The following is a 24,619-nucleotide window of genomic DNA, read 5'->3' on the forward strand; positions in this document are numbered from 1 at the left end:
CTCATAATCAATGGAGAAGTAAAAACTATTATATATAAATTATCTGAAAATACTGGAAAATATTGCACTTTCAACAATATTTTGTAGGATATTTTAGTTACTTTATCAATGGTATGTATTTTAAAAGCTTAGAACATATTATAAATTCATGGCTTTGCCATGGATTCTTATGTTCAGTTACCTTTCTAATTGAACCAATTTACAAAACAAAATACACATTCAAATGAAACATGTATCTAAACCATTTAGGAATAATTAAAATTCTAGATCAGGTTTTCTTTCACTGATCACAAATCATGGTAATGCTTTGGTGGTGCTCATTTCCGGGCTCACTTTGGTGTGTTTATTAAAGCACAGTATTGTCAGATCACAGGGAGTATCTCATTTTCATTTTCATATCTCCAATTCTAAAGGGAATTAAATTATCCAATTAAGCTGTTAATTAAAAAGACTCCTACAGAATAAACTGCAGGCTACCAATGGCATTTTCAATTTTCATTGTGCTGTGCTCAAAAGCAATTTTCTAAATTCAAAAGAACTCAAAGTTACTGCCCCGTACTTCACTTTATAAGGTGTGACTGGGAATGCTCCCTGAGAACTAAACCCATTTGTCCTTCATTCTGGGCACATAGCTAGACTACATGTCCCAGCCTCCCCTGCAGTTAGATTTAGCCAATGGAATATGAGCAGAAGTAATGTAGGCAACTTCAAGGACTATCGCAAATCTTCCACTCAATACCTTCCATGGCCTTTTTCCCTCCACTGGCTTCTTATAGATGAGCATACTTTCAATCATGTGTTGAAAATGGCAGAACCATAATATGGAAGGAGACTGGGTCCCTGAGTCACCAGTTAGAGGAGAGAAACTCACTGATAATTAATACCCATTATGTGTGTAATGAAAACAAGAAATAAATTGGGTTAAGCCATTGAGATTATCTGTTTCTACAGCTAGTGTGATCTTAATTTAAAAAAAAGCAAGTGAACTTGGGGCGCATGCAAATATCTTAAACCTAATTGGAAATAGCCTCTTGCAAATTTTGATCAGGTCCACTTAGATACATATCTAACACTGTCATTTATATGCATCTTTCCTTGTGCCACTTCCCTATACACAAAAATTCTCATTTCATGGACCAGCTCAGAAACTAGAATAAACTCTCCAAGAAGGGCACAACAGGCCATGCTCAGCTGCTTATTACCCACAATCTCTGTGCCCTGTGACGTCCATTTCCTGTACATGATGATGGTATGAGCTATGACATAGAAGGGCTGACCTGGGATCCTACAAACCAGTACTTTTCCAGATCTTAGAACATATCAGTGCCAGAAAGGTGTTTAAAATAATCAACAGGGGACTCAATTTGCACTGTCAGCATAACCCTAAAAGACACCACAGAGAAATCAGTATAAATTCTATTGTACGCCTCTGGATTTGTCTGAACTCAGGGAGGCAGTCAGGCATGCAGAGTCCCATACCACTCAGTCATTGTCTAACGGTCACCAGACACTTCCAGTTCTCTGAAAGTACATTGGGCAAAGAGGCTCCAGTAGCATGAGGGCAGCCATCCTAGAGAGTCAAAGCCAATTAGAAAAAAAAGCAGAGCGAAGATGAGGTAAGGGCACCCAGTAAAAGGAATTTGCTGGGATCTGTGCAGAGGAAACACCGAAAGTATCCACCAGACAAAAGCTGAATAATTCTTTCTCTGTGTTCCAAACCACAATCTGATTGACTTATATATCATAATCACTCAGTAGGGTTATTGAAACAGTTTATATATCCATCTCCCATGTTAGACCAGACTGTTCACTGAAGCCCAGACACTGTATATTATCCACCTAAATATAGCTAGTTTGGTGATTTAAATATGAGTGCTCAGTTACTGTGTGCTGAATGAATAACTATAAATCGACTGGATTGTTAAAGAATGATGATAACACAGAGATTCTGTGATTTGATAGTAACTGTGATGTTCATTGTCACTTTTGTGAGATCAGCCCTATCACCGTTGATAATTTCCTCAGAGGCATCTCTTTCTCTATAGAAATATTATTACAAAGGCAATAAACCATATCTGCTGACTTACATTCTGGAAGAAAATATAATGACAACCTCATAAATACTTTCTTGTCTATGGAGAAAGTTACCGCATTCAAATCCCACTTTTCTAAGCCAAGAAAGCTAGTATAGTACAGTTATTGTACACTATTTTTTGGCAAATGTTGTGTAAAACAGGATGGAATATGTTAACAGATCCAATAGATTTTAATATTTTTAAAAAAGAAAGACACAGAAAGCCTTCAACCAACTTTTTATTGTCCTTAAAATGATTGTTTACATCGTTTCATGAGTAGAAGAAAATACAACCAGTCTCACAATAACCATTTAGATATAAAACGTATAATCCAAGAACATCTTTCTTCAAACCAGTAGGACACTGTCACTGGTGATGAGAATGTTGTTATATGAAGCAATCGTATATTCTTCCATAATTTAATATGCTTATGTTAAATGCATCAAGGAAGAAGCCTATCAAATGCTAAGTGATTATAGAAATACTGACTGAATAAATGTATTTAGAAATGGGATAATCTAAGGGATAGAGGTTAATCCACAGGTCAGTAGACCAAAGCCCAAAGACTACCTTTCCTTCCTGTGGGATACTTGACAAGAGATTTCAGGCTTCTCCACTTCTCTGGCACAAGCATAATCTGTCTGGCAAGCCATATTTCCTAGCTGCTTCTTAGTGATGCTCCAGGGCTAAATAAGATAAAATTTATGTGCTATGCTTAAGCTCCATTGAGGCAAGGCACTAAATAAACTTCAGGATAATTTATGAATCGTGTGTTTGCATTAGTGATGTCCAAGTCCATCTCATAAAATGAATAAATGAGAACAGGAGGCCAATGCTGAGCACTTAGTGAAAAGCTCAGTATACTTTGGGCAATGGTGATGAGCCCAAATAAAACCACTTTATATCTAAAATAATTTTTTACTAATCCAGGAGATTTTCACAAACACCAAAACCCTAACTCCTTCCAGTGCCCAGACAACAGTTCACTGGCAGAACATCTGGTGTGTGAATCAATCAGAGAACCGTATTATAGCAGCCCTAGTCTGATATCTAATATCTAATATCCTTTTATCATAATTTTTTTTTAAACTTTATGGCTCTACTCCAGTGAATGTGCTTAGTAAGGAATGCCAAAATCCTGTCTTCTCTTCAGAGCCACATCCATAGGCCAGCTTCTCCCTACTTTTTTCTTTCCCTTCCAGTTGCACTTTCTCTTTCTACCACTTAATCAGGGTCTGTTAATCTTAGCACTCTGTATCTAAGAGAAAGGACAATGAGAATGTAATTGGAAGAGTTAAACATGAGCATATATTTGGAAATTCAATCCTTCTAATTGTTCTAGCTAGTAGTGATGATTTGGTATTGCTGCTTTTGGTTTGTTGTTTTGTTTTGCTTTGTTTTAGTAATGGACATCCTACCTACAATTTTCAGTATAACAGTTACAGCAAGTAAAGTGAATCAGGATAAGGTAAGCTGCTTATCTAGAAACTGTGAGGGCCCCAACTAATCACCAACCACTTTTGCTAAACCAACAAGTGACTTAATTTCTGTTTTCAAAGCCATAATTCTATGCTTTTATCAAACACTTTCTCTGACCTGCAGGAATGTGTTTATTTGGAGTTTATAAAGGAAATCTAGAAGGGAAACACTATTCATATAAGCATGACAAACCTCAGCTGATTTTAAACACCCAAGTGCAGGAATAAAACAGAGTATCTCATATGTCTATAAACCAAGTCAGAATGCTTCCTCCAGAGAAAAGACACATACATTCCCAACCTAATACTGCTTGTTTTCAGAAATACAAACTGAGGTCACATTAAGCCAGGTTAAGAGGAGGAGAAGGTAGCTGCCCTTCACAAGTTTATCCATTCAGAGAGGAAGAAGTCAAGGGGAAAATCGCTCTCCTCTGACTAATGCAGTATAATTGTTTCCTCATGATGGTGCCCCTCCACTTTTCTCCCTTCAGACGTTCCCATGGCTACAAAAGGACATGACACACACACACACACACACACACACACACATATTTTTAAAAGAATCACAAATCGCAGGGACACAAAATGGCTTCCTGTGGTTAATCTGAATTTGTCATTTTGCTTTGTGAGATTTTCCTATTGGCCCACTTAACCCAGCACCTCATGTATAATGAATAATGTAAAGGGGGTATGGGGATGCCTATTTTAAGAAACCAACAATGCCAGGTAACAACTTTAAGGCCATTACAATTTTATCCTACACACACACACACACACTCACTAATAAGAAAGGAGTTCACTTACAAGGATAATGCTCTAAGGATAAAACACATAGTACTGCTCTTTCTCATAACTCTTTAGATGACTTGAAGAGTAAAAATTATGTTTATTTGGACTATGCAGGGAATTTTAAATTAAATTAATGAATTCCAGAATGTCATCAAGAAATTTTTTAAAAAGAATTTTTTTAAAGAGAGGTAACATTAAGCTGAAACAGAAGGGCACATTTCTCCCTCCTCAATGTGATGTTTGTTCCTTTGCACTAAAGGGAAGTGAAAGTCGTATGTTCCTAATGGGGAATCGGAAAACTGTTTTCTCAATGTCTGCTCATTTCAAAACCAGTACAATGCACACATATGAAGCTAATGAAACAAACAAGAATTAGACTAAAAAAAAAGTGTCTAGCAGACAATCACTGCAGTTCATACAGATTGGACAAAATTTTGGAGATTTCATCTCCTGGTTTCCCTGCTGTTAATATAACCAGGAGGTTTTACTTCTTCTGGGAATCTAAAGATATATCCTCATTCCCTTTTTTCTCTTTAATAAACTCAAATCCGTTACCTAGTAGCCTTTCTGCCAGCTTTGTTCATGCTGACTTGAACAGGGCAATCGGCTACATCAGATGCAAGCTGTGAGACACGTTTTCATTCCAATAGACTCCAAAGCTGAAGGCAAGAACTTCATCCAAAATTGTAAAATGGAGATCAAATGTATTTCTAATTTAACTACCTTAGAGGTGAGGAATGCTGTGTAATTACTGTCCATAAAAACTCGCACTGCGTTCCACAGAGCAGCAAGCCCTCCCAGGTGTTCATGCACGTGTCTTCATCGAGAGGCTACAAGTTTAATAGATTGAACTTTTAATGGCTACATCAATTTAGGCTTCCCACAAAGCTATAGATTGAAATGGTATGTACCACATAACTGTGGCTAACACACTAAAATGGACAATAGCAACAATTTAGCAGATAGCATTTTAACGAAAGTAGCCTAGGGATTTATTTTGGCTGGTTTGATTTTCTAAAAACACATACTTGGTTCATGCTTGTATTCCATTTTATAAGCCCTACAACTTTGAACAGATACTGTCTAGATCCAAGCAGGTCACCTACCCAAATAATGAAAATGCACTAAGAATGAAAGTCTCTAGGCCTAAAGCAATGGGCGAGGAAGGCTCAGTGCAGCCTCTGCTGGCACTGTGCGACTGTCTCAGGATGCCATGAACCAGCGTCCCAGCTACCAGAGTCGGCAGGAGTCCATGCCTCTGTTCATCGTGGAATTGGGTGGACAGTTAAACGCTTTCTGGAATTCTTCAAAGTTACTAATTGCACCATTGACCCTGAAAAAAGGTATGTCAAAGCATATGTCATACAATTCTTGCACATCAACAGGTTCTGTATAAAACTATAGCAGAATATCGCTAAAAAGAATGTTGGCATTCTTTTAATCTGTTTACAGGGAGACAACTAAAGCCCAAAATGATTGAGTAAATTTCCAAAACCAAAGAACAGACTAGAACCAGCATCTCCTGAATGCCAAGCAAATGCCCCATTACTCTTCCAACAGTCTTCAAATTCTTATAAAACTGTATTGTCACCAATATTAGTTTTTCTAACTTTTTAAAAACTTTATGGAAAATATAACTGACATAAAGTATACCAAATATTACACGTAGAACTTGACAGTTTTTTTGTGTGTATGTGCCCGTATTACTACCTGCCAGATCAAGACATTCCAGCACCCAGTAGGCTCCCGCCTGTTCCATACCAACAGCATCTCCAAAGATAACTACTATTCTGACTTCTATTGCCATGGCTTTGCCTGATTTTGAACTTCATGTGAATGGAATCCACGGTATGTACTGTTTGGTCTTTGACTTCTTTCACTGAATATAATGTCTGTGGGAGTCATCCATGTTGTTGCATTTCCCGCTATTTTTAAAGAATTCATTCAATCTACAAAAACATTTTCTCTGAATTAGTGTTAGGTGTGGAAGTTCATAGTTGCCCAGAATTTGATTAATGCAACAATCAATTAATGAATGGTATCTAGTTATTACTGATGAGTAATTCTTCACTGGAGTTAGCTCCAATATATCACGTTCTTATAGGCTTCCAACTACAGTAAAGACTGGATTCCCGCTCAGTACTTTGATTGTAGCTGTCTTTTGGAAGTGATACTGCCGTTGTGTGATTTCTGCCGCACTCAAAATCTACAGTTACTGCAGACCTCAGTAACAAGCCAGCACGCACACACACAAAAAACGTCCCCCCTTCATCTATTTCTTACTCAACTGCATGTTCAAAGGGTTGACTAGAGACTCAGCATTCTCAGTCACTATTTCTTCCCTAATGACTTTGTTACCTACGGGCATTTGAATAAATGTAATGCACTATATCCAAAAAATCCTCATAACCGCTTGTGTTTTCGCTGAATATATGGGAAGGGATGCATATTTCACAGTGTGATTCACCCTAGGCAAGTGTTAAAGATGGAATGTAGCTGATAATTAGTAAGCACACACTGTAAAATTAAACATTACAGGCAACTAGTTAAAGGAAATCAGTTTCTGAAAACTTTTATCCGTTGAGTAATTAATCTACTGTGTGGTTTCATCGGCACCATTTGTCAGTGGGAACACATTTTAGTACATTTGAGACCGTCAGCCTTCATGACAGTCTAGCCCAGTGGCGGAGAAATTTCCAACACAGTGATTAGATTTTTATGCTAGTGGGTAATTTATAATAAATTTCTGAAGCATTTCTAAGGCAAGATCTTAGGAATAAGATTTTAAAATATAGAAGAAATTTTAGATGGCTTTCTTGCAATATGCTAATGGATTCATTTAAACATTAAATATAAAGATATCCAGATATAATGTCCTAAACAAAGAATGAATACATATAAATTATTATGGTTTTTGCATTTCTCATCATACTTTTCTTTCCCCTACTACAGAAGATTTCTGTCAACCTATAGGACCGAGTACAGGGTGAGTAATATTAACTTTAATTTTATTTGTACTTAATGTTTTATGCATTCTGACAAATAAGACTGTAATTCATAATCCTCTTCCCTTTTTGTATAAGCTACCGTTTCAAAATATGATCCAAAGTGTAAGCCAAAATGTAGACTCTCTAACTCTAGATATAAATTATAATTGCTAAATAATGCTATGTATCCTCCTTTGTGTTCAGAGCTATTTAGAAAGTGGCCATTCATTCATGTTTGCTGGTTGACTGTGTGAAAGAACAAGAGGTATTAAAGGGGATATTCTTTACAACAAAATAAACCAGAGCTCTAGGTGTTTTAAGGCAGAGTACATCAAATCTCATCCTTGCCTAAGACAATAAAGACTATTTTTTGGACCAAAACAGTAAGCAGTTGAGTAAGTCCAATAATGCAGTTTACTGAGACTCTTTCAAAAACTGGAAGATAATGCGATGTAATGCTAAAGCTATGATTTGGATTCCAAATTACCTCTGGAGTCTTGTAGAGTCTCATTGGCACTTAATGTAGCACTAGACTAGAGATATGTACAAGTACCCACCAGCAGAAATTCAGGTGAGGGAGTGCTGACTGAACCAGCTTACTAGTAATGAAAGAAGATACTTAGTTTCTGTGTGGCCAGATATTTTTTGGCTGCAAAATGGAAATCATACAGTTCACAATATGCGATTTTTTTCAGATCACCTATCTGGTAGAGCCCTGGATGGCTGGGTGGGGGAGAAAGCGGGGAGACGCACTGTTAAAAACTGCCGTCAACCATTTGCCCATTTACCTAAACTGAGGGGGACTGTGAGCACCAATTTGGACTTGTTCTCGGGCAGCTTCTGGTCTGTAGGAATTGCACCTCACCTAGAAGAGAAAAGCATCCCAACAAATGAGCTTTCATTCCAATTATGTATTTTCTACTGTCTTAAATGCTCCAAATGATACTGAAGAATAATTTTAGAATCAATGGATGACAAACAGTTTTAGCAGATCAAATAAAACCGTCATTGGTAATAACATCTATTATTCTGATCCCCAGAGTAGAAGGTTTTATCAATGTGAAAAATTTCACAGTTTGAGTAAGTGAGAAAGGTTTTCAGACAAGTGCTTTAAATCAAGAGAATCGTATACGTGCCCAGGAATCGACTAGTGTATTCATTCAATGAATTTAATGTTTGAAATAATCCTTCTCAAATGTAACCATACTCATTCAAATCAATAAAAGGAATGAGCCACCCATTATTGAGGATGGTGATGAGAAGTCAGTAGTCTGCCCCTGAGTGCCTTGCTCGCTTCACCCTAGTCTGGGCCTAGGATTGATGTACACTTCTCCGTCTCCTTTGAAGTTGGGCATGGCGATATGGCTTGTTCTGGCCAATGAAGTGTGAGCAGAAGCAGAAGTAATATATGTTACTTCCTGGCAGAAGCTTTAAAACCTGACAGAAGTTTTAAGAGCCTTAAGAACGATTTAAGATGCTACACTAACGGCCAGTGCACATATCCTTATCTTTCTTTTCTACTCCTGTGTTATCCACAGAAGCACGTGCCAAGATACAGACTCTAAAACCCCCAAGTTTTGTGTTTGTTTGTTTGTTCTGACATGGAGTCTGGCTCTGTCACCCAGGATGGAGTGCAATGGCACAATCTTGGCTCACTGCAACCTCCACCTCCTGGTTTCAAGCGATTCTCCTGCCTCAGCCTCCCCAGTAGCTGGGATTACAGGTGCACACCACCAAGCCCAGCTAATTTTTGTATTTTTTTTTATTATACTTTAAATTCTGGGGTACATGTGCAGAACGTGCAGGTTTGTTACATAGGTATACGTGTGCCATGGTGATTTGCTGCACCCGTCAACCCGTCATCTACATTAGGTATTTCTCCCAATGCTATCCCTCCCCTAGTCCCCCACCCCCTGACAGGCCCTGGTGTGTGATGTTCCCCTCCCTGTGTCCATGTGTTCTCACTGTTCAACTCCCATTTATGAGTGAGAAAATGTGGTGTTTGGTTTTCTGTTCTTGTGTTAGTTTGCTGAGAATGATGGCTTCCAGCTTCATCCAAGTCCCTGCAAAGAACATGAGCTCATTCTTCTACATGGCTGCATAGTATTTCATGGTATGTATGTGCCACATTTTCTTTATCCAGTCTATCATTGATGGGCATTTGGATTGGTTCCCAGTCTTTGCTATTGTGAACAGTGCCGCAATAAACATACGTGTGCATGGCATCTTTATAGTAGAATGATTTATAATCCTTTGGGTATATACCCAGTAATGGGATTGCTGGGTCAAATGGTATTTCCAGTTCTAGATCCTTGAGGAATTGCCACACTGTCTTCCACAATGGTTGAACTAATTTACACTCCCACCAACAGTGTAAACGTGTTCCTATTTCTCCACATCCTCTCCAGCACCTGTTGTTTCCTGACTTTTTAATGATCGCCATTCTAACTGGCATGAGATGGTATCTCATTGTGGGTTATGATTTGCATTTCTCTAATGACCAGTGGTAATGAGCATTTTTCATATGTTCGTTGGCTGCATAAATGACTTATTTTAAGAAGTGTCTGTTCATATCCTTCATCACTTTTTGATGGGGTTGGGTCTTTTTTCTTGTAAATTTGTGTAAGTTCTTTGTAGATTCTGGATATTAGCCCTTTCTCAGATGGGTAGATTACAAAAACTCTCTCCCATTCTCTGGGTTGCCTGTTCACTCTGATGATTGATAGTTTCTTTTGCTGTGCAGAAGTTTTTAATTAGACTGCATTTGTCAATTTTGGCTTTTGCTGTTTTAGACATAAAGTCCTTGCCCATGCCTATGTCCTGAATGGTATTGCCCAGGTTTTCTTCTAGGATTTTTATGGTCCTATGTCTAACGTTTAAGTCTTTGATTCATCTTGAGTTGATTTTTTTTTTTTTTGCTGAAGGGGTCCAGTTGCAGTTTTCTGCATACGGCTAGCCAGTTTTCCCAACACAATTTATTAAATACGGAATATTTTCCACATTGCTTGTGTGTGTCAGGTTTGTCAAAGATCAGATGGTGATAGATGTGTGGTGTTATTTCTGAGGCCTCCGTTCTGTTCCATTGGTCTATATTATCTGTTTTGGTAGCAGTACCATGCTGTTTTGGTTACTGTGGCCTTGCAGTAAAGTTTAAAGTCAGGTAGCGTGATGCCTCCAGCTTTGTTCTTTTTGCTTAGGATTGTCTTGGCTATATGGGCTCTTTTTGGTTCCCTATGAAGTTTAACGTAGTTTTCTCCAATTCTGTGAAGAAAGTCAATGGTAGCTTGATGGGGATAGCATTGAATCTCTAAATTACTTTGGGCAGTATGGCCATTTTCACAATATTGATTCTTCCTATCCGTGAGCATGGAATGTTTTTCCGTTTGTTTGTGTTCTCTCTTATTTCCTTGAGCAGTGGTTTGTAGCTCTCCTTGAAGAGGTCCTTCACATCCCTCGTAAGTGGTATTCCTAGGTATTTTATTCTATTAGTGGCAATTGTGAATGGGAGTTCACTCATGATTTGGCTCTCTGTTTGTCTGTTATTGGTGTACAGGAATGCTTGTGATTTTTGCACATTGATTTAGTATCCTGAGACTTTGCTGAAGTTGCTTATCAGCTTAAGGAGATTTTGGGCTGAGACGACGGGGTTTTCTCAATATACAATCATGTCATCTGCAAACAGAGACAATTTGACTTCCTCTCTTCCTATCTGAATACGCTTTATTTCTTTCTCTTGCCTGATTGCCCTGGCCAGAACTTCCAACACTATGTTGAATAGGAGTGGTGAGAGAAGGCATCCGTGTCTGATGCTGGTTTTCAAAGGGAATGCTGCCAGTTTTTGCCCATTCAGTATGACATTGGCTGTGAGTTTGTCATAAATAGCTCTTATTATTTTGAGATACGTTCCATCAATACCTAGTTTATTGAGATTTTTTTAGCATCAAGGGGTGTTGAATTTTGTCGAATGCCTTTTCTGCATCTATTAAGACAATCGTGTGATTTTTGTCATTGGTTCTGTGTATGCGATGGATTGTGTTTATTGATTTGCATATGCTGAACCAGCCTTGCATCCCAGGTATGAAGCCAACATAAGCTTTTTGATGTGCTGCTGGATTTGGTTTGCCAGTATTTTTTGTTGAGTATTTTCGCATCAATGTTCATCAGGGATACTGACCTAAAATTTTCTTTTTCTGTTGTGCCTCTGCCAGGTTTTGGTATCAGCATGATGCTGGCCTCATAAAATAAAAGTTAGGAAGGATTCCCTCTCTTTCTGTTGTTTGGAATAGTTTCAGAAGGAATGGTACCAGCTCCTCTTTGTACCTCTGATAGAATTCGGCTGTGAATCCGTCTCATCCTGGACTTTTTTTGGTTGGTAGGCTATTAATTGCTGCCTCAATTTCAGAGCCTATTATTGGTCTATTCAGGGACTCAACTTCTTCCTGGTTTACTCTTGGGAGGGTGTATGTGTCCAGGAATTTATCCATTTCTTCTAGATTTTCTAGTTTATTTGGATAGAGGTGTTTGTTTATAGTACTCTCTGATGGTAGTTTGTATTTCTGTGGGATCGATGGTGATATCCCCCTTATCATTTTTTATTGCATCTATTTGATTCTTCTCTCTTTTATTCTTTATTAGTCTGGCTAGTGGTCTATTTTGTTGATCTTTTCAAAAAACCAGCTCCTGGATGCACTGATTTTTTGAAGGGATTTTGTGTCTCTATCTCCTTCAGTTCTGCTCCAATCTTAGTTATTTCTTGCCTTCTGCTAGCTTTTGAATGTGTTTGCTCTTGCTTCTCTGGTTCTTTTAATTGTGATGTTAGGGTGTCAATTTTAGATCGTTCCTGTTTTCTCTTGTGGGCATTTAGTGCTATAAATTTCTCTCTACACACTGCTTCAAATGTGTCCCAGAGATTCCGGTACGTTGTGTCTTTGTTCTCATTGGTTTCAAAGAACATTTTTATTTCTGCCTTCATTTTGTTACTTACCTAATAGTCATTCAGGAGCAGGTTGTTCAGTTTCCATGTAGTTGCGGAGTTTTGAGTGAGTTTCTTAATCCTGAGTTCTAATTTGTTTGCACTGTGGTCTGAGAGATTGTTTGTTTGTTATGATTTTTGTTCTTTTGCATTTGCTAAGAAGTGTTTTACTTCCAACTGTGTGGTCAGTTTTGGAATAAGTGTGATGTAGTGCTGAGAAGAATGTATATTTGGTTGATTTGGGATGTAGAGTTCTGTAGATGCCTATTAGGTCCACTTGGTCCAGAGCTGAGTTCAAGTTCTGGCTATCCTTGTTACTTCCGTCTCGTTGATCTGTCTAGTGTTGACAGTGGGGTGTTAAAGTCTCCCACTGTTATTGTGTGGGAGTCTGAGTCTCTTTGTAGGTCTCTAAGAACTTGCTTTACGAATCTGGGTACATATACATTTAGGATAGTTAGTTTAGGATAGTTAGCTCTTCTTGTTGCATTGATCCCTTTACCATTATGTAATGCTCTTCTTTGTCTCTTTTGATCTTTGTTGGTTTAAAGTCTGTTTTATCAGAGACTAGGATTGTAACCTCTGCTTTTTTGTTTCTTTGTTTGTTTGTTTGTTTGCTTTCCATTTGCTTGGTAGACCTTCCTCCATCCCTTTATTTTGAGCTTATGTGTGTCTCTGCATGTGAGATGGGTCTTGACTCTTTATCCAATTTGCCAGTCTGTCTTTTTTAATTGGGGCATTTAGCCCCTTTATATTTAAGGTCAATATTGTTATCTGTGAATTCGATCCTGTCATTATGATGCTACCTGGATATTTTGTCGATTAGTTGATGCAGTTTCTTCACAGTGTTGATGGTCTTCACAATTTGGTATGTATGTTTTTGCAGTGGCTGGTACCAATAGTAGTGCCTCCTTCAAGAGTTCTTGTAAGGCAGGCCTGGTGGTGACAAAATCTCTCAGCCTTTGCTTGTCTGTAAAGGATTTTATTTCTCCTTTACTTATGAAGTTTAGTTTGGCTGGATATGAAATTGTGGGTTGAAAATTCTTTCTTTTGAGATTGGTGAATATTCGCCCCCTCTCTCTTCTGGCTTGTAGCGTTTCTGGAGAGAGATCCACTGTTAGTCTGATGGGCTTCCCTTTGTGGGTAACTCGACCTGTCTCTCTGGCTGCCCTTAACATTTTTCCTTCCTTTCAACCTTGGTGAATCCGATGATTATGTGTCTTGCAGTTGCTCTTCTCGAGGAGTACCTTTGTGCGGTTCTCTGTGTTTCCTGAATTTGAATGTGGGCCTGCCTCACTAGGTTGGGGAAGTTCTCCTGGATAATATCCTGCAGAGGAGTGTTTTCCAACTCGGTTCCATTCTCTCCATCACTTTGAGGTACACCGATCAAACGTAGATTTGATCTTTTCACATAGTACCATATTTCTTGGAAGCTTTGTTCATTTCTTTTCACTCCTTTTTCTCTCATCTTGTCTTCTCGTTTTATTATTTCATTGAGTTGATCTTCAATCTCTGACGTCCTGTCTTCCACTTGATCAATTTGGCTGTTGATACTTGTGTATGCTTCACAGAGTTCTCGTGCTGTCTTTTTTAGCTCCATCAGGTCATTTATGTTCTTCTCTAAACTGGTTATTCTAGTTAGCAATTCATTTAACCTGTTTTCAAGGTTCTTAGCTTCCTTGCATTGGGTTAGAACAAGCTCCTTTAGCTCGGAGCAGTTTGTTACCCACCTTCTGAAGCCTACTTCTATCAATTCATCAAAATCATTCTCCGTCCAGTTTTGTTCCCATGCTGATGAGGAGTTGTGATCCTCTGAAGGAGAAGAGGCATTCTGGGTTTTGGAATTTTCAGCCTTTTTGCACTGGTTTCTCCCCAACTTCGTGGATTTTCAGGCTCCTCTGCTGCAGGTCTGCTGGAGTTTGCTGGAGGTCCTCTCCAGACCGTTTGCCTGGGTATCACCAGCAAAGGCTACGATTGCTGCCTGTTCCTTCCTCTGGAAGCTTTGTCCACAGAGGGGCACCTGCCAGATGCCAGTGAGAGCTATCCCTGGATGAGATGTCTGTCGGCCCCTACTGGGAGTTGTCTCCCAGTCAGGATACATGGGAGTCAGGGACCCACTTGAGGAGGCAGTCTGACCCTTAGCAGAGCTTGACCGCTGCACTGGCTGTCAGACAGGGACGTTTAAATCTGCTGAAGCTGTGCCCACAGCTGCCCTTTCCCCCACATGCTCTGTCCCAGGGAGAGGGGGGTTTTATTTATAATTCCCTGACTGGGGCTGCTGCCGTGCCTTTTTTTCAGAGAGAGATGCCCTGCCTAGAGGGGCAGTCTGGTCACAGTGGCCTTGCTGAGTGCTGTGAGCTCTGCCTAGGTCAAACTTCCCAGTGGCTTTGTTTATACTGTGAGGGTAAAACTGCCTACTCAAGCCTCAGCAATGGCAGACGCCCCTCCCAACTCTAAGCTTAAGCATCCCAGGTCAACCTCAGACTGCTGTGCTAACAGCGACAACTTCAAGCCAGTGGATCTTAGCTTGCTGTGCTCCATGGGGGTGGGACCTGCCGAGCCCTGTACTGCAGGGAGTCTCCTGGTCTGCCAGTTGCGAAGACTGTGGGAAATGCACAGTACCTGGGCTGGAGTGCACTGTTCCTCCGTTCCTCCTGGTACAGTCCCTCATGGCTGCCCTTGGCTAGGAATGGGACATCCCCTGACCTCTTCTGCTTCTGGGGTGAAGCAATGTCCCACCCTGCTTCGGCTCGCCCTCTGTGGGCTGCACCCACTGTCCAACCAGTCCCAGTGAGATGAACCGGGGTACCTCAGTTGGAAATGCAGAAATCACCCACCTTCTGTGTCAGTCTCACTGGGAGCTGCAGACCAGAGCTGTTCCTATTAGGCCATCTTGCCTAATTTTTGTATTTTTTTTTTTTTTTTTTTTGGAGAGACGGGCTTTTGCCATGTTGGCCAGGCTGGTCTCAAACTCCTGACCTCAGGCGATCCACCCACCTCGGCCTCCCAAAGTGCTGGGATTACAGGCTGTGCCTGGCCCAAAACCCAAGTTCTTGAGTAAAAACTACAAGAGCCCCACTGCTGACTCATGTTGGACATGGAGAGTGAACAAGAAATAAACTTTTGTTGTGTTGTTTCTGCAGCATAACCTACTTTATCCTGCCTTGCCATATGACTTGAGATATGATATGGTCTTAAAGTATGAATTAAACTAGGACACATAAATATGGAAAAAATATTCTAAGTGGAGGGGGAAATGGGAGCAAACATATGTTTGAGGGGAAAGAGAACAAGACATTCAGCTAGGCTGGAGTATGTGGTGCATAACGGGCAGCAGTGGGAGAGGAAGGACAGTGTCAGATTTCTGAAGTCCTGAGCAGCTGGCCAGAGTGTTTAAACTATATTTAAAAGTCATTCTTGAGTAGGAATATAATAAAATCCAGATTTTTAAAAAGATTTATCTGGCAGGGGTGTACAATGGAAGGAAGAAATTAGAGACTAGTTAGATTATTTATAGATACCAGGAAGAATGGATATCCACTAAATAAGCAGAAAATAGAACGGAAAGAAGTAGAAGGATTAGAAGAATATCATCTGAGAAAAATGAGAGGTCTCAGCAACTACAGGGATATAGAAAGCAGGAAAGGTGATATGATTTTGTTGCTTTTGATGAAGATAAACCACCAGTCACACTGGTTCTGAATTTGACTTTGAATATGTTTTGTAATGTGATTCCTTAATTTCCTCAGAAGCTGGCTAATGTGAAGTAGTTTCTGGCATTTGGTTTTACCTCTGCTCTTATATTATCTCTTCTTATATTCTTTCTTACACTATAATATAGTATTGTCTTTGCTTAATATATCACTTAAGAGACTTCTGAAAACACATTATGCCTGCTACTGTTTTCTTAGTACCTTCCCAGGAGGGAAAGTAATTTTACTCCTTATAAGCAGACTTACTTTAAAGTGCAAAAGATTGCAAAATCTCCTCATTCTGTCAGTGGGAAAAGATCCAAGATAAATTTCTCACTAGTGATATAAAGTAGCTTTCCACTCCCCGCGGCCCCCCCCCACCCCCCCACCAAATCTCTTTAGTTTAAAATAAATCAGATATAGTTTGGTATCATATCTGGAAACATTTCAGAATTATAAGTAACATCACTATCAATTAGTTTATTTTTTCTACAAAGAGATATTGTGGGCTAGGATGTAAATAGTAAGAACTGATAGATCACTGTACTTTGTCCTCTAGAGCAGGGGTTAGCAAACTTTTTCTGGAAAGAGACAGATGGTAAAGATTTTAGGCTTTGAAGACTATAAGGTCCCTGTTTCAGCTATTCAACTCTGCCACTGTAGCACAATACCAGCTACAGATCATGAGTAAATGAAGCAATGTGGCTGCTTTCCAATAAAACATTATTTACAAAAACAGCAGGCCATATTTGGCCCTAGTTTGCCAATCCCAACTCTAGAAAGTTCTATCTATCTATGAAAACTAAAATTCTTGAACATTTGGAGAGCAGTTAAGTACTCAACTGCATGGTAATGAAAGTAAGTAAGTGTAAAAGGAGTTGAAGATAAAAGAAAATAATAAGGACTGGAGTCCTTGGGAAGAGTTTACAGAAGATGTGGAGGTAATGGAACTCAACATGGATCCTGAAGGATGAAGCTTACATTGAATAATCTTACACTGAATAATCATCTGAGGGGGAAGAGTAGGAAGGGTTGCATTATAGAAGGAGAATCAGAAGCAAAGCCAAAGAAAGAGACAGTAATGGGCATGACATTGTAGGGTAGAAGTGAGGATACTTTCCCCATTAAGGCTGAGTTTTTTTCTCACCCAATGGAGTTATGGGAACTTGAATTGGATTGGGTGGAGTTGGATCATACTGAAAATTTGGGAAGCCAGATGGAGGTGTTTGGCTTCAATGTGGTAGGCATTTGGGAGCCACTGTAGTTCTTTCAAGCAGGTTGGTAATGAAATAAAAGTGGGATTTCAATGGTATGTAAAACAAACAGTGGTTAAAAAAAAAAAAAAAATGCTGAAGTCAGATTAACATTCCATAAGGCTGTTGGGATAATCCAGAGTAGAGGATATTAAGGTTATGCCTATATATGATGAGATAGGGTAATGGGGATGCTATGGACTAAATGTTTCTGTCCCCCAAAATTCTTATGTTGAAGCCCTAATCAATGTGATGGTATTAGGAGTTGGGCCTTTGGGAGGCAATTAAATCATGAGGGTGGAGCCCTCATGAATGGGATTAGTACCCTTATAAGAGGCCAGAGAGCTAGCTAGCTCTTTCCACCATGTGAGGACACAGAGAAAAATTGGCAGTGTGCAACCCAGAAGAAAGCCCTCACCAGAACTCGATCCCACGAGCACTCTGATCTGAGACTTCCAGCCTCCAGAACTGTGATAAATTTGTTGTTTATAAGCCACCTAGTCTATGACAGACACTTTTACACTTTGTTATAGCAGCCCAAACTAACTGTCTAAAACAGGAGAGAAGATGTTGAATCTGAAAAGCACTTAAAAGTATAAAACATCGAGAAGAACTAGAAGATGGCCAAATAGGAACAGCGCCGGTCTGTAGCTCCCAGCTAAATCAACGCAGAAAGTGGGTGATTTCTGCATTTCTAAGTGAGGTACCCAGGTCATCTCATTGGCACTGGTTGGACAGTGGGCGCAGGCCACAGAAGGCGAGCCTAAGCAGGGTCTGGTGTCACCTTACCCAGGAGGTGCAAGGGGTCAGGGAATTTTCTCCCCTACCCAAGGGAAGGTATGAGGGACTGAGCCTGAGGAACCGTGTACTCCAGTCCAGATACCGCACTTTTCTCATGGTCTTCACAACCTGCAGAACGGGAGATTCCCTCCGGTGCCTACCCCACCAGGGCCCTGGGTTTCAAGCACAAAACTGGACGGCCGTTTGGGCAGACACTGAACTAGCTGCAGGAGTTTTTTTGTTGTTCTTGTTTTTCTGTGTGTGTGTGGTTTTTTTGTTTGTTTTGACACCCCAGTGGTGGTGGGAACGCCAGCAAGACAGAACCATTCACTCCCGTCAAAAGGGGTGCCGAAGCCAGGGAGCCAAGTGGTCTGGCTTGGTGGGCCCCAACCCCACAGAGCCCAGCAACCTAAGATCCACTGGCTTGAAATTCTCACTGCCAGTACAGCAGCAGTCAAAGATCGACCTGGGACGCTCGAGCTTGGTGGGAGAAGGGGCATCCCCCATTGCTGAGGCTTGAGTAGGGGGTTTTACCCTCACAGTGTAAACAAAGCCACTGGGAAGTTCAAACTGGGAGGAGCCCACCACAGCTCAGCAAAGCCACGGTAGCCAGACTTGCAGATGTCACCTCTCTGGGCAGGGCATCTCTGAAAAAAAGGCAACAGCCCCAGTCAGGGTATTATAGATAAAACCCCCGTATCTCTAGGACAGAGCACCTGGGGGAAGGGGCGGCTGTGGGCGCAGCTTCAGCAGACTTACACGTCCCTGCCTGACAGTTCTGAAGAGAGCAGCAGATCTCCCAGCACAGCGTTTGAGCTCTGCTAAAGGTCAGACTGCCTCAAGTGGGTCCCTGACCCCCGTGTATCCTGACTGGGAGACACCTCCCAGTAGGGACCGACAGACAGACACCTCGTACAGGAGAGCTCTGGCTGGCATCTGGCAGGTGCCCCTCTGGGACAAAGCTTCCGGAGGAAAGAACAGGCAGCAATTTTTGCTGTTCTGCAGCCTCTGCTGGTGATACCCAGGCAAACAGGGTCTGGAGTAGACCTCCAGCAGACCTGCAGCAGAGGAGCCTGTTTGTAAGAAGGAAAACTAACAAACAGAAAGGAATAGCACGTCCACTAAAATACCCCATCCAAAGGTCACCAACATCAAAGACCAGAGGTAGATAAATCCACAAAGAAAGATGCGGAGAAACTAGCACAAAATGGCTAAAAATTCCAAAAACCAGAACACCTCCTCCCCGGCAAGGGAACAAAACTGGACGGAGAATGATTTTGATGAATTGATAGAAGTAGGCTTCAGAAGGTGGGTAATAACAAACTGCTCCGAGCTAAAGGAGCTTGTTCTAACCCAATGCAAGGAAGCTAAGAACCTTGAAAACAGGTTAAATGAATTGCTAACTAGAATAACCAGTTTAGAGAAGAACATAAATGACCTGATGGAGCTAAAAAAGACAGCACGAGAACTCTGTGAAGCATACACAAGTATCAACAGCCAAATTGATCAAGTGGAAGAAAGGACGTCAGAGATTGAAGATCAACTCAATGAAATAAAGTGAGAAGACAAAATTAGAGAAAAAGGAGTGAAAAGAAATATGATACTATGTGAAAAGACCAAATCTACGTCTCATTGCTGTACCTAAAAGTGACAGGGAGAATGAAACCAAGTTGGAAAACACTCTTCAGGATATCATCCAGGAGAACTTCCCCTCCCTAGCAAGACAGGCCCACATTCAAATTCAGGAAATACAGAGAACACCACTAAGATACTGCTCGAGAAGAGCAACCCAAGACACATAATTTTAAGTCAGATTCACCAAGGTTGAAAGGAAGGAAAAAGTGTTAAGGGCAGCCAGAGAGAAAGGTCGGGTTACCCAAAAAGGGAAGCCCATCAGACTAACAGAGGATATCTAGGCAGAAACACTACAAGCCAGAAGAGAGTGAGGGCCAATACGCAACATTCTCAAAGGAAAGAATTTTCAACCAGGAATTTCATATCCAGCCAAGCTAAGCTTCATAAGTGAAAGAGAAATAAAATCCTTTACAGACAAGCAAAGGCTGAGAGCTTCTGTCACCACCAGGCCTGCCCTACAAGAGCTCCTGAAGGAAGGACTAAACATAGAAAGGAACAACTGGCACCAGCCACTGCAAAAACATACCAAATTGAAAACATACCAACTTGTAAAGACCATCAACACTATGAAGAAACTGCATCAACTAATGGGCAAAATAACCAGCTGGTATCATAATGACAGGGTCAAATTCACACACAATAATACTAACCTTAAATGTAAATGGGCTAAATGCTCCAATTAAAAGACCCAGACTGGCAAACTGGAAAAAGTCAAGACCCATCGGTGTACCGTATTCAGGAGACCCATCTCACGTGCAGAGACACACATAGGCTCAAAATAAAGGTATGGAGGCATATTTACCAAGCAAATGGAAAGAAAAAAGCAGAAGTGGCAATCCTAATCTCTGATAAAACCGACTTTAAATGAACAAAGATCAAGAGAGACAAAGAAGAGCATTACATAATGGTAAAGGTGTCAACACAACAAGAACTAACTAACTATCCTAAATACATATGCACACAATACAGAGCACCCAGATTCATAAAGCAAGTTCTTAGAGGCCTGCACAAAGACTTAGACTCTCACACAGTAATAGTGGGAGACTTTACACCCCACTGTCAATATTAGATAAACCAGACAGAAAATTAACAAAGATATTCAGAACTTGAACTCAGCTCTGGACCAAGTAGACCTAATAGGCAATCTACAGAACTCTATACCCCAAATCAACAGAATATACATTCTTAGCACCTCATTGCACTTACTGTAAAATTGATCACATAATTTGAAGTAAAACACTTCTTAGCAAATGCAAAAGAAAGAAAATCATAACAAACAATCTCTCAGACCACAGTGCAATCATATTAGAACTCAAGATTAAGAAACTCACTCAAAACCACACAGCTACATGGAAACTGAACAACCTACTCCTGAATGAATACTGGGTAAATAACAAAATGAAGGCAGAAATACAGATGTTCTTTGAAACCAATGAGAACAAAGACACAATGTACCAGAATCTCTGGGACACATTTAAAGCCGTGTGTAGAGAGAAATTTGTAGCACTAAATGCCCACAAGAGAAAACAGGAAAGATCTAAAATTGACACCCTAACATCACAATTAAAAGAACTAGAGAAGCAAGAGCAAACACATTCAAAAGCTAGCAGAAGACAAGAAATAACCAAGATCAGAGCAGAACTTTAGGAGAGAGACACATGAAAACCCCTTCAAAAAAATCAATGCATCCAGGAGTTGTGTTTTAAAAAAAGATCAACCAAATAGATGGACCACTAGCCAGACTAATAAAGAATAAAAGAGAAGAATCAAATAAATGCAATAAAAAATGATAAAGGGGATATCACCACTGATCCCACAGAAATACAAACACCTCTATGCAAGTAAACTAGAAAATCTAGAAGAAATGGATAAATTCCTGGACACATACACCCTCCCAAGACTAAACCAGGAAGAAGTTGAATCCCTGAATAGACCAATAACAAGTTCTGAAATTGAGGCAGCAATTAATAGCCTACCAACCAAAAAAAGTCCGGGACCAGATGGATTCACAGCCGAATTCTACCAGAGGTACAAAGAGGAGCTGGTGCCATTCCTTCGGAAACTATTCCAAACAATAGAAACAGAGGGAATCCTCCCTAACTCATTTTTATGAGGCCAGCATCATCCCGATACCAAAACCTGGCAGAGGCACAACAAAAAAAGAAAATTTTCAGGCCAATATTCCTGATGAACATCGATGCAAAAATCCTCAATCAAATACTGGCAAACCAAATCCAGCAGCACATCAAAGAGCTTATCCACCATGATCAAGCTGGCTCCATACCTGGGATGCAAGGATGTTTTAACATATGCAAATCAATAAACATAATCCATCACATAAACAGAACCAACGACAAAAACCACACGATTATCTCAATAGATGCAGAAAAGGCCTTTGGCAAAATTCAACACCCCTTGATGCTAAAAACTCTCAGTAAACTGGGTATTGATGGAACGTATCTCAAAATAATAAGAGCTATTTATGACAAACTCACAGCCAATGTCATACTGAATGGGCAAAAACTGGCAGCATTCCCTTTGAAAACCAGCATCAGATACGGATGCCCTCTCTCACTACTCCTATTCAACATAGTGTTGGAAGTTCTGGCCAGGGCAATCAGGCAAGAGAAAGAAATAAAGCGTATTCAGATAGGAAGAGAGGAAGTCAAATTGTCTCTGTTTGCAGATGACATGATTGTATATTGAGAAAACCCCATCGTCTCAGCCCAAAATCTCCTTAAGCTGATAAGCAACTTCAGCAAAGTCTCAGGATACTAAATCAATGTGCAAAAATCACAAGCATTCCTGTACACCAATAACAGACAAACAGAGAGCCAAATCATGAGTGAACTCCCATTCACAATTGCCACTAATAGAATAAAATACCTAGGAATACAACTTACGAGGGATGTGAAGGACCTCTTCAAGGAGAGCTACAAACCACTGCTCAAGGAAATAAGAGAGAACACAAACAAACGGAAAAACATTCCATGCTCATGGATAGGAAGAATCAATATTGTGAAAATGGCCATACTGCCCATAGTAATTTAGAGATTCAATGCTATCCCCATCAAGCTACCATTGACTTTCTTCACAGAATTGGGAAAAACTACGTTAAACTTCATAGGGAACCAAAAAGAGCCCATATAGCCAAGACAATCCTAAGCAAAAAGAACAAAGCTGGAGGCATCATGCTACCTGACTTTAAACTTTACTGCAAGGCTACAGTAACCAAAACAGCATGGTACTGCTACCAAAACAGAGATGTAGACCAACGGAACAGAACGGAGCCCTCAGAAATAATACCACACATCTACTACCATCTGATCTTTGACAAACCTGACGAAAACAAGCAATGGGGAAATGATTCCCTGTTTAATAAATGCTGTTGAGAAAACTGGCTCACCATATGCAGAAAACTAAAACTGGATCCCTTCCTTATACCTTATACAAAAATTAACTCAAGATAGATTAAAGACTTAAACAAACATAAGACCTAAAGCCACAAAAATCCTAGAAGAAAACCTGGGCAATACCATTCAGAACAGAGGCTTGGGCAAAGACTTCATGTCCAAAACACCAAAAGCAATGGCAACAAAAACCAAAATTGTCAAATGGAATCTAATTAAACTAAAGAACTTCTGCACAGTCGAAGAGACTATCACCAGAGTGAAGAGGCACCCTACAGAATGGGAGAAAATTTTTGCAATCTATCCATTTGACAAAGGGCTAATATCCAGAATCTACAAAGAACTGAAACAAATTTACAAGAAAAAAACGAAGAACCCCATCAAAAAGTGGGCAAAGGATATGAACAGACACTTCTCAAAAGAAGACATTTATGCAGCCAACAAACATGGAAAAATGCTCATCATCACTGGCCATCAGAGAAATGCAAATCAAAACCACTATGAGATACCACCTCATGCCTATTAGAGAAGTCAGGAAACAACAGATGCTGGAGAGGATGTAAAGAAATAGGAATGCTTTTACACTGTTGGTGGGAGTGTAAATTAGTTCAACCATTGTGGAAGACAGTATGGCAATTCCTCAAGGATCTAGAACCAGCAATCTCATTTGACCCAGCAATCCCATTACTGGGTATATACCCAAAGGATTTTAAATCATTCTACTGTAAAGATGCCACGTACCTGTATGTTTATGGCAGCACTGTTCACAATAGCAAAGACTTGGCACCAACCCAAATGTCCATCAATGACAGACTGGATAAAGAAAATGTGGCACATATACACCATGGAATACTATGTAGCCATAACAAAGAATGAGTTCATGTTCTTTGCAGGGACATGGATGAAGCTGGAAACCATCATTCTCAGCAAATGATCACAAGAACAGAAAACCAAACCCCGCATGTTCTCACTCATGAGTGGTAGTTGAACAATGAAAACACATGGACACAGGGAGGGGAACATCACACACTAGGGCCTGTTGGAGGGTTGGGGGCTAGAAGAGGTATAGCATTAGGAGAAATACCTAATGTAGGTGACATACCTAATATAGGTGACGGGTTGATGGGTGCAGCAAACCACCATGGCACATGTATACCTACGTAACAAAAGTGCACGTTCTGCACGTGTACCCCAAAACTTAAAGTATAATTTTTTAAAAAGTATGAAACATCTGGCTTCTGGAATACAGGTTATAAAAATGAGGACAGATGCATCAAATAAGACCTAAGAATCCAGGCTTTCTAACCAGGAAAATCTAAATATGGGATGAGATGATAGACACAGGAAGACTAAAAGGTCATGTTGTCGACTAGAGTTTGTTGACATTAGGATGCTAAATAATTTATTTAGTTTTTTTATATTAGCTTTAAGAAATAAAAGACCCCAGGCAAGCAAGAATCCTTTGACCAAAGTGAATTATAGAAGACTTGTGTGAGAATGAGCCTACTTAGCAGTGAAAGCAAAGACTTAGGAACAAAAGGTTGTACGATG

General features: G+C 40.1%; 1 protein-coding gene across 2 annotated transcripts in view; it reads right to left on the bottom strand.

Moving 5' to 3' along the window:
* Window positions 1–2,300: 2,300 nt before the first annotated feature.
* PHEX (phosphate regulating endopeptidase homolog X-linked) overlaps window positions 2,301–24,619 on the bottom strand; it is a 227,905-nt gene continuing 205,586 nt past the window's right edge. The window contains exons 21-22 of one of the 2 annotated variants that reach the window (XM_026451888.2): window positions 8,118–8,194; window positions 5,311–5,675 (exon numbers count right to left, since the gene is read on the bottom strand). In XM_026451888.2, coding sequence (XP_026307673.1) covers window positions 5,573–5,675; window positions 8,118–8,194 — 180 coding nt within the window. In that variant the 3' untranslated portion in view covers window positions 5,311–5,572. Of the gene's footprint in view, window positions 5,676–8,117; window positions 8,195–24,619 lie in introns of both variants that reach the window. The other variant, XM_026451889.2, reaches the window with a different exon arrangement.

Source organism: Piliocolobus tephrosceles, chromosome Y (assembly GCF_002776525.5).
Source record: "Piliocolobus tephrosceles isolate RC106 chromosome Y, ASM277652v3, whole genome shotgun sequence".
NCBI lineage: Eukaryota > Metazoa > Chordata > Mammalia > Primates > Cercopithecidae > Piliocolobus > Piliocolobus tephrosceles.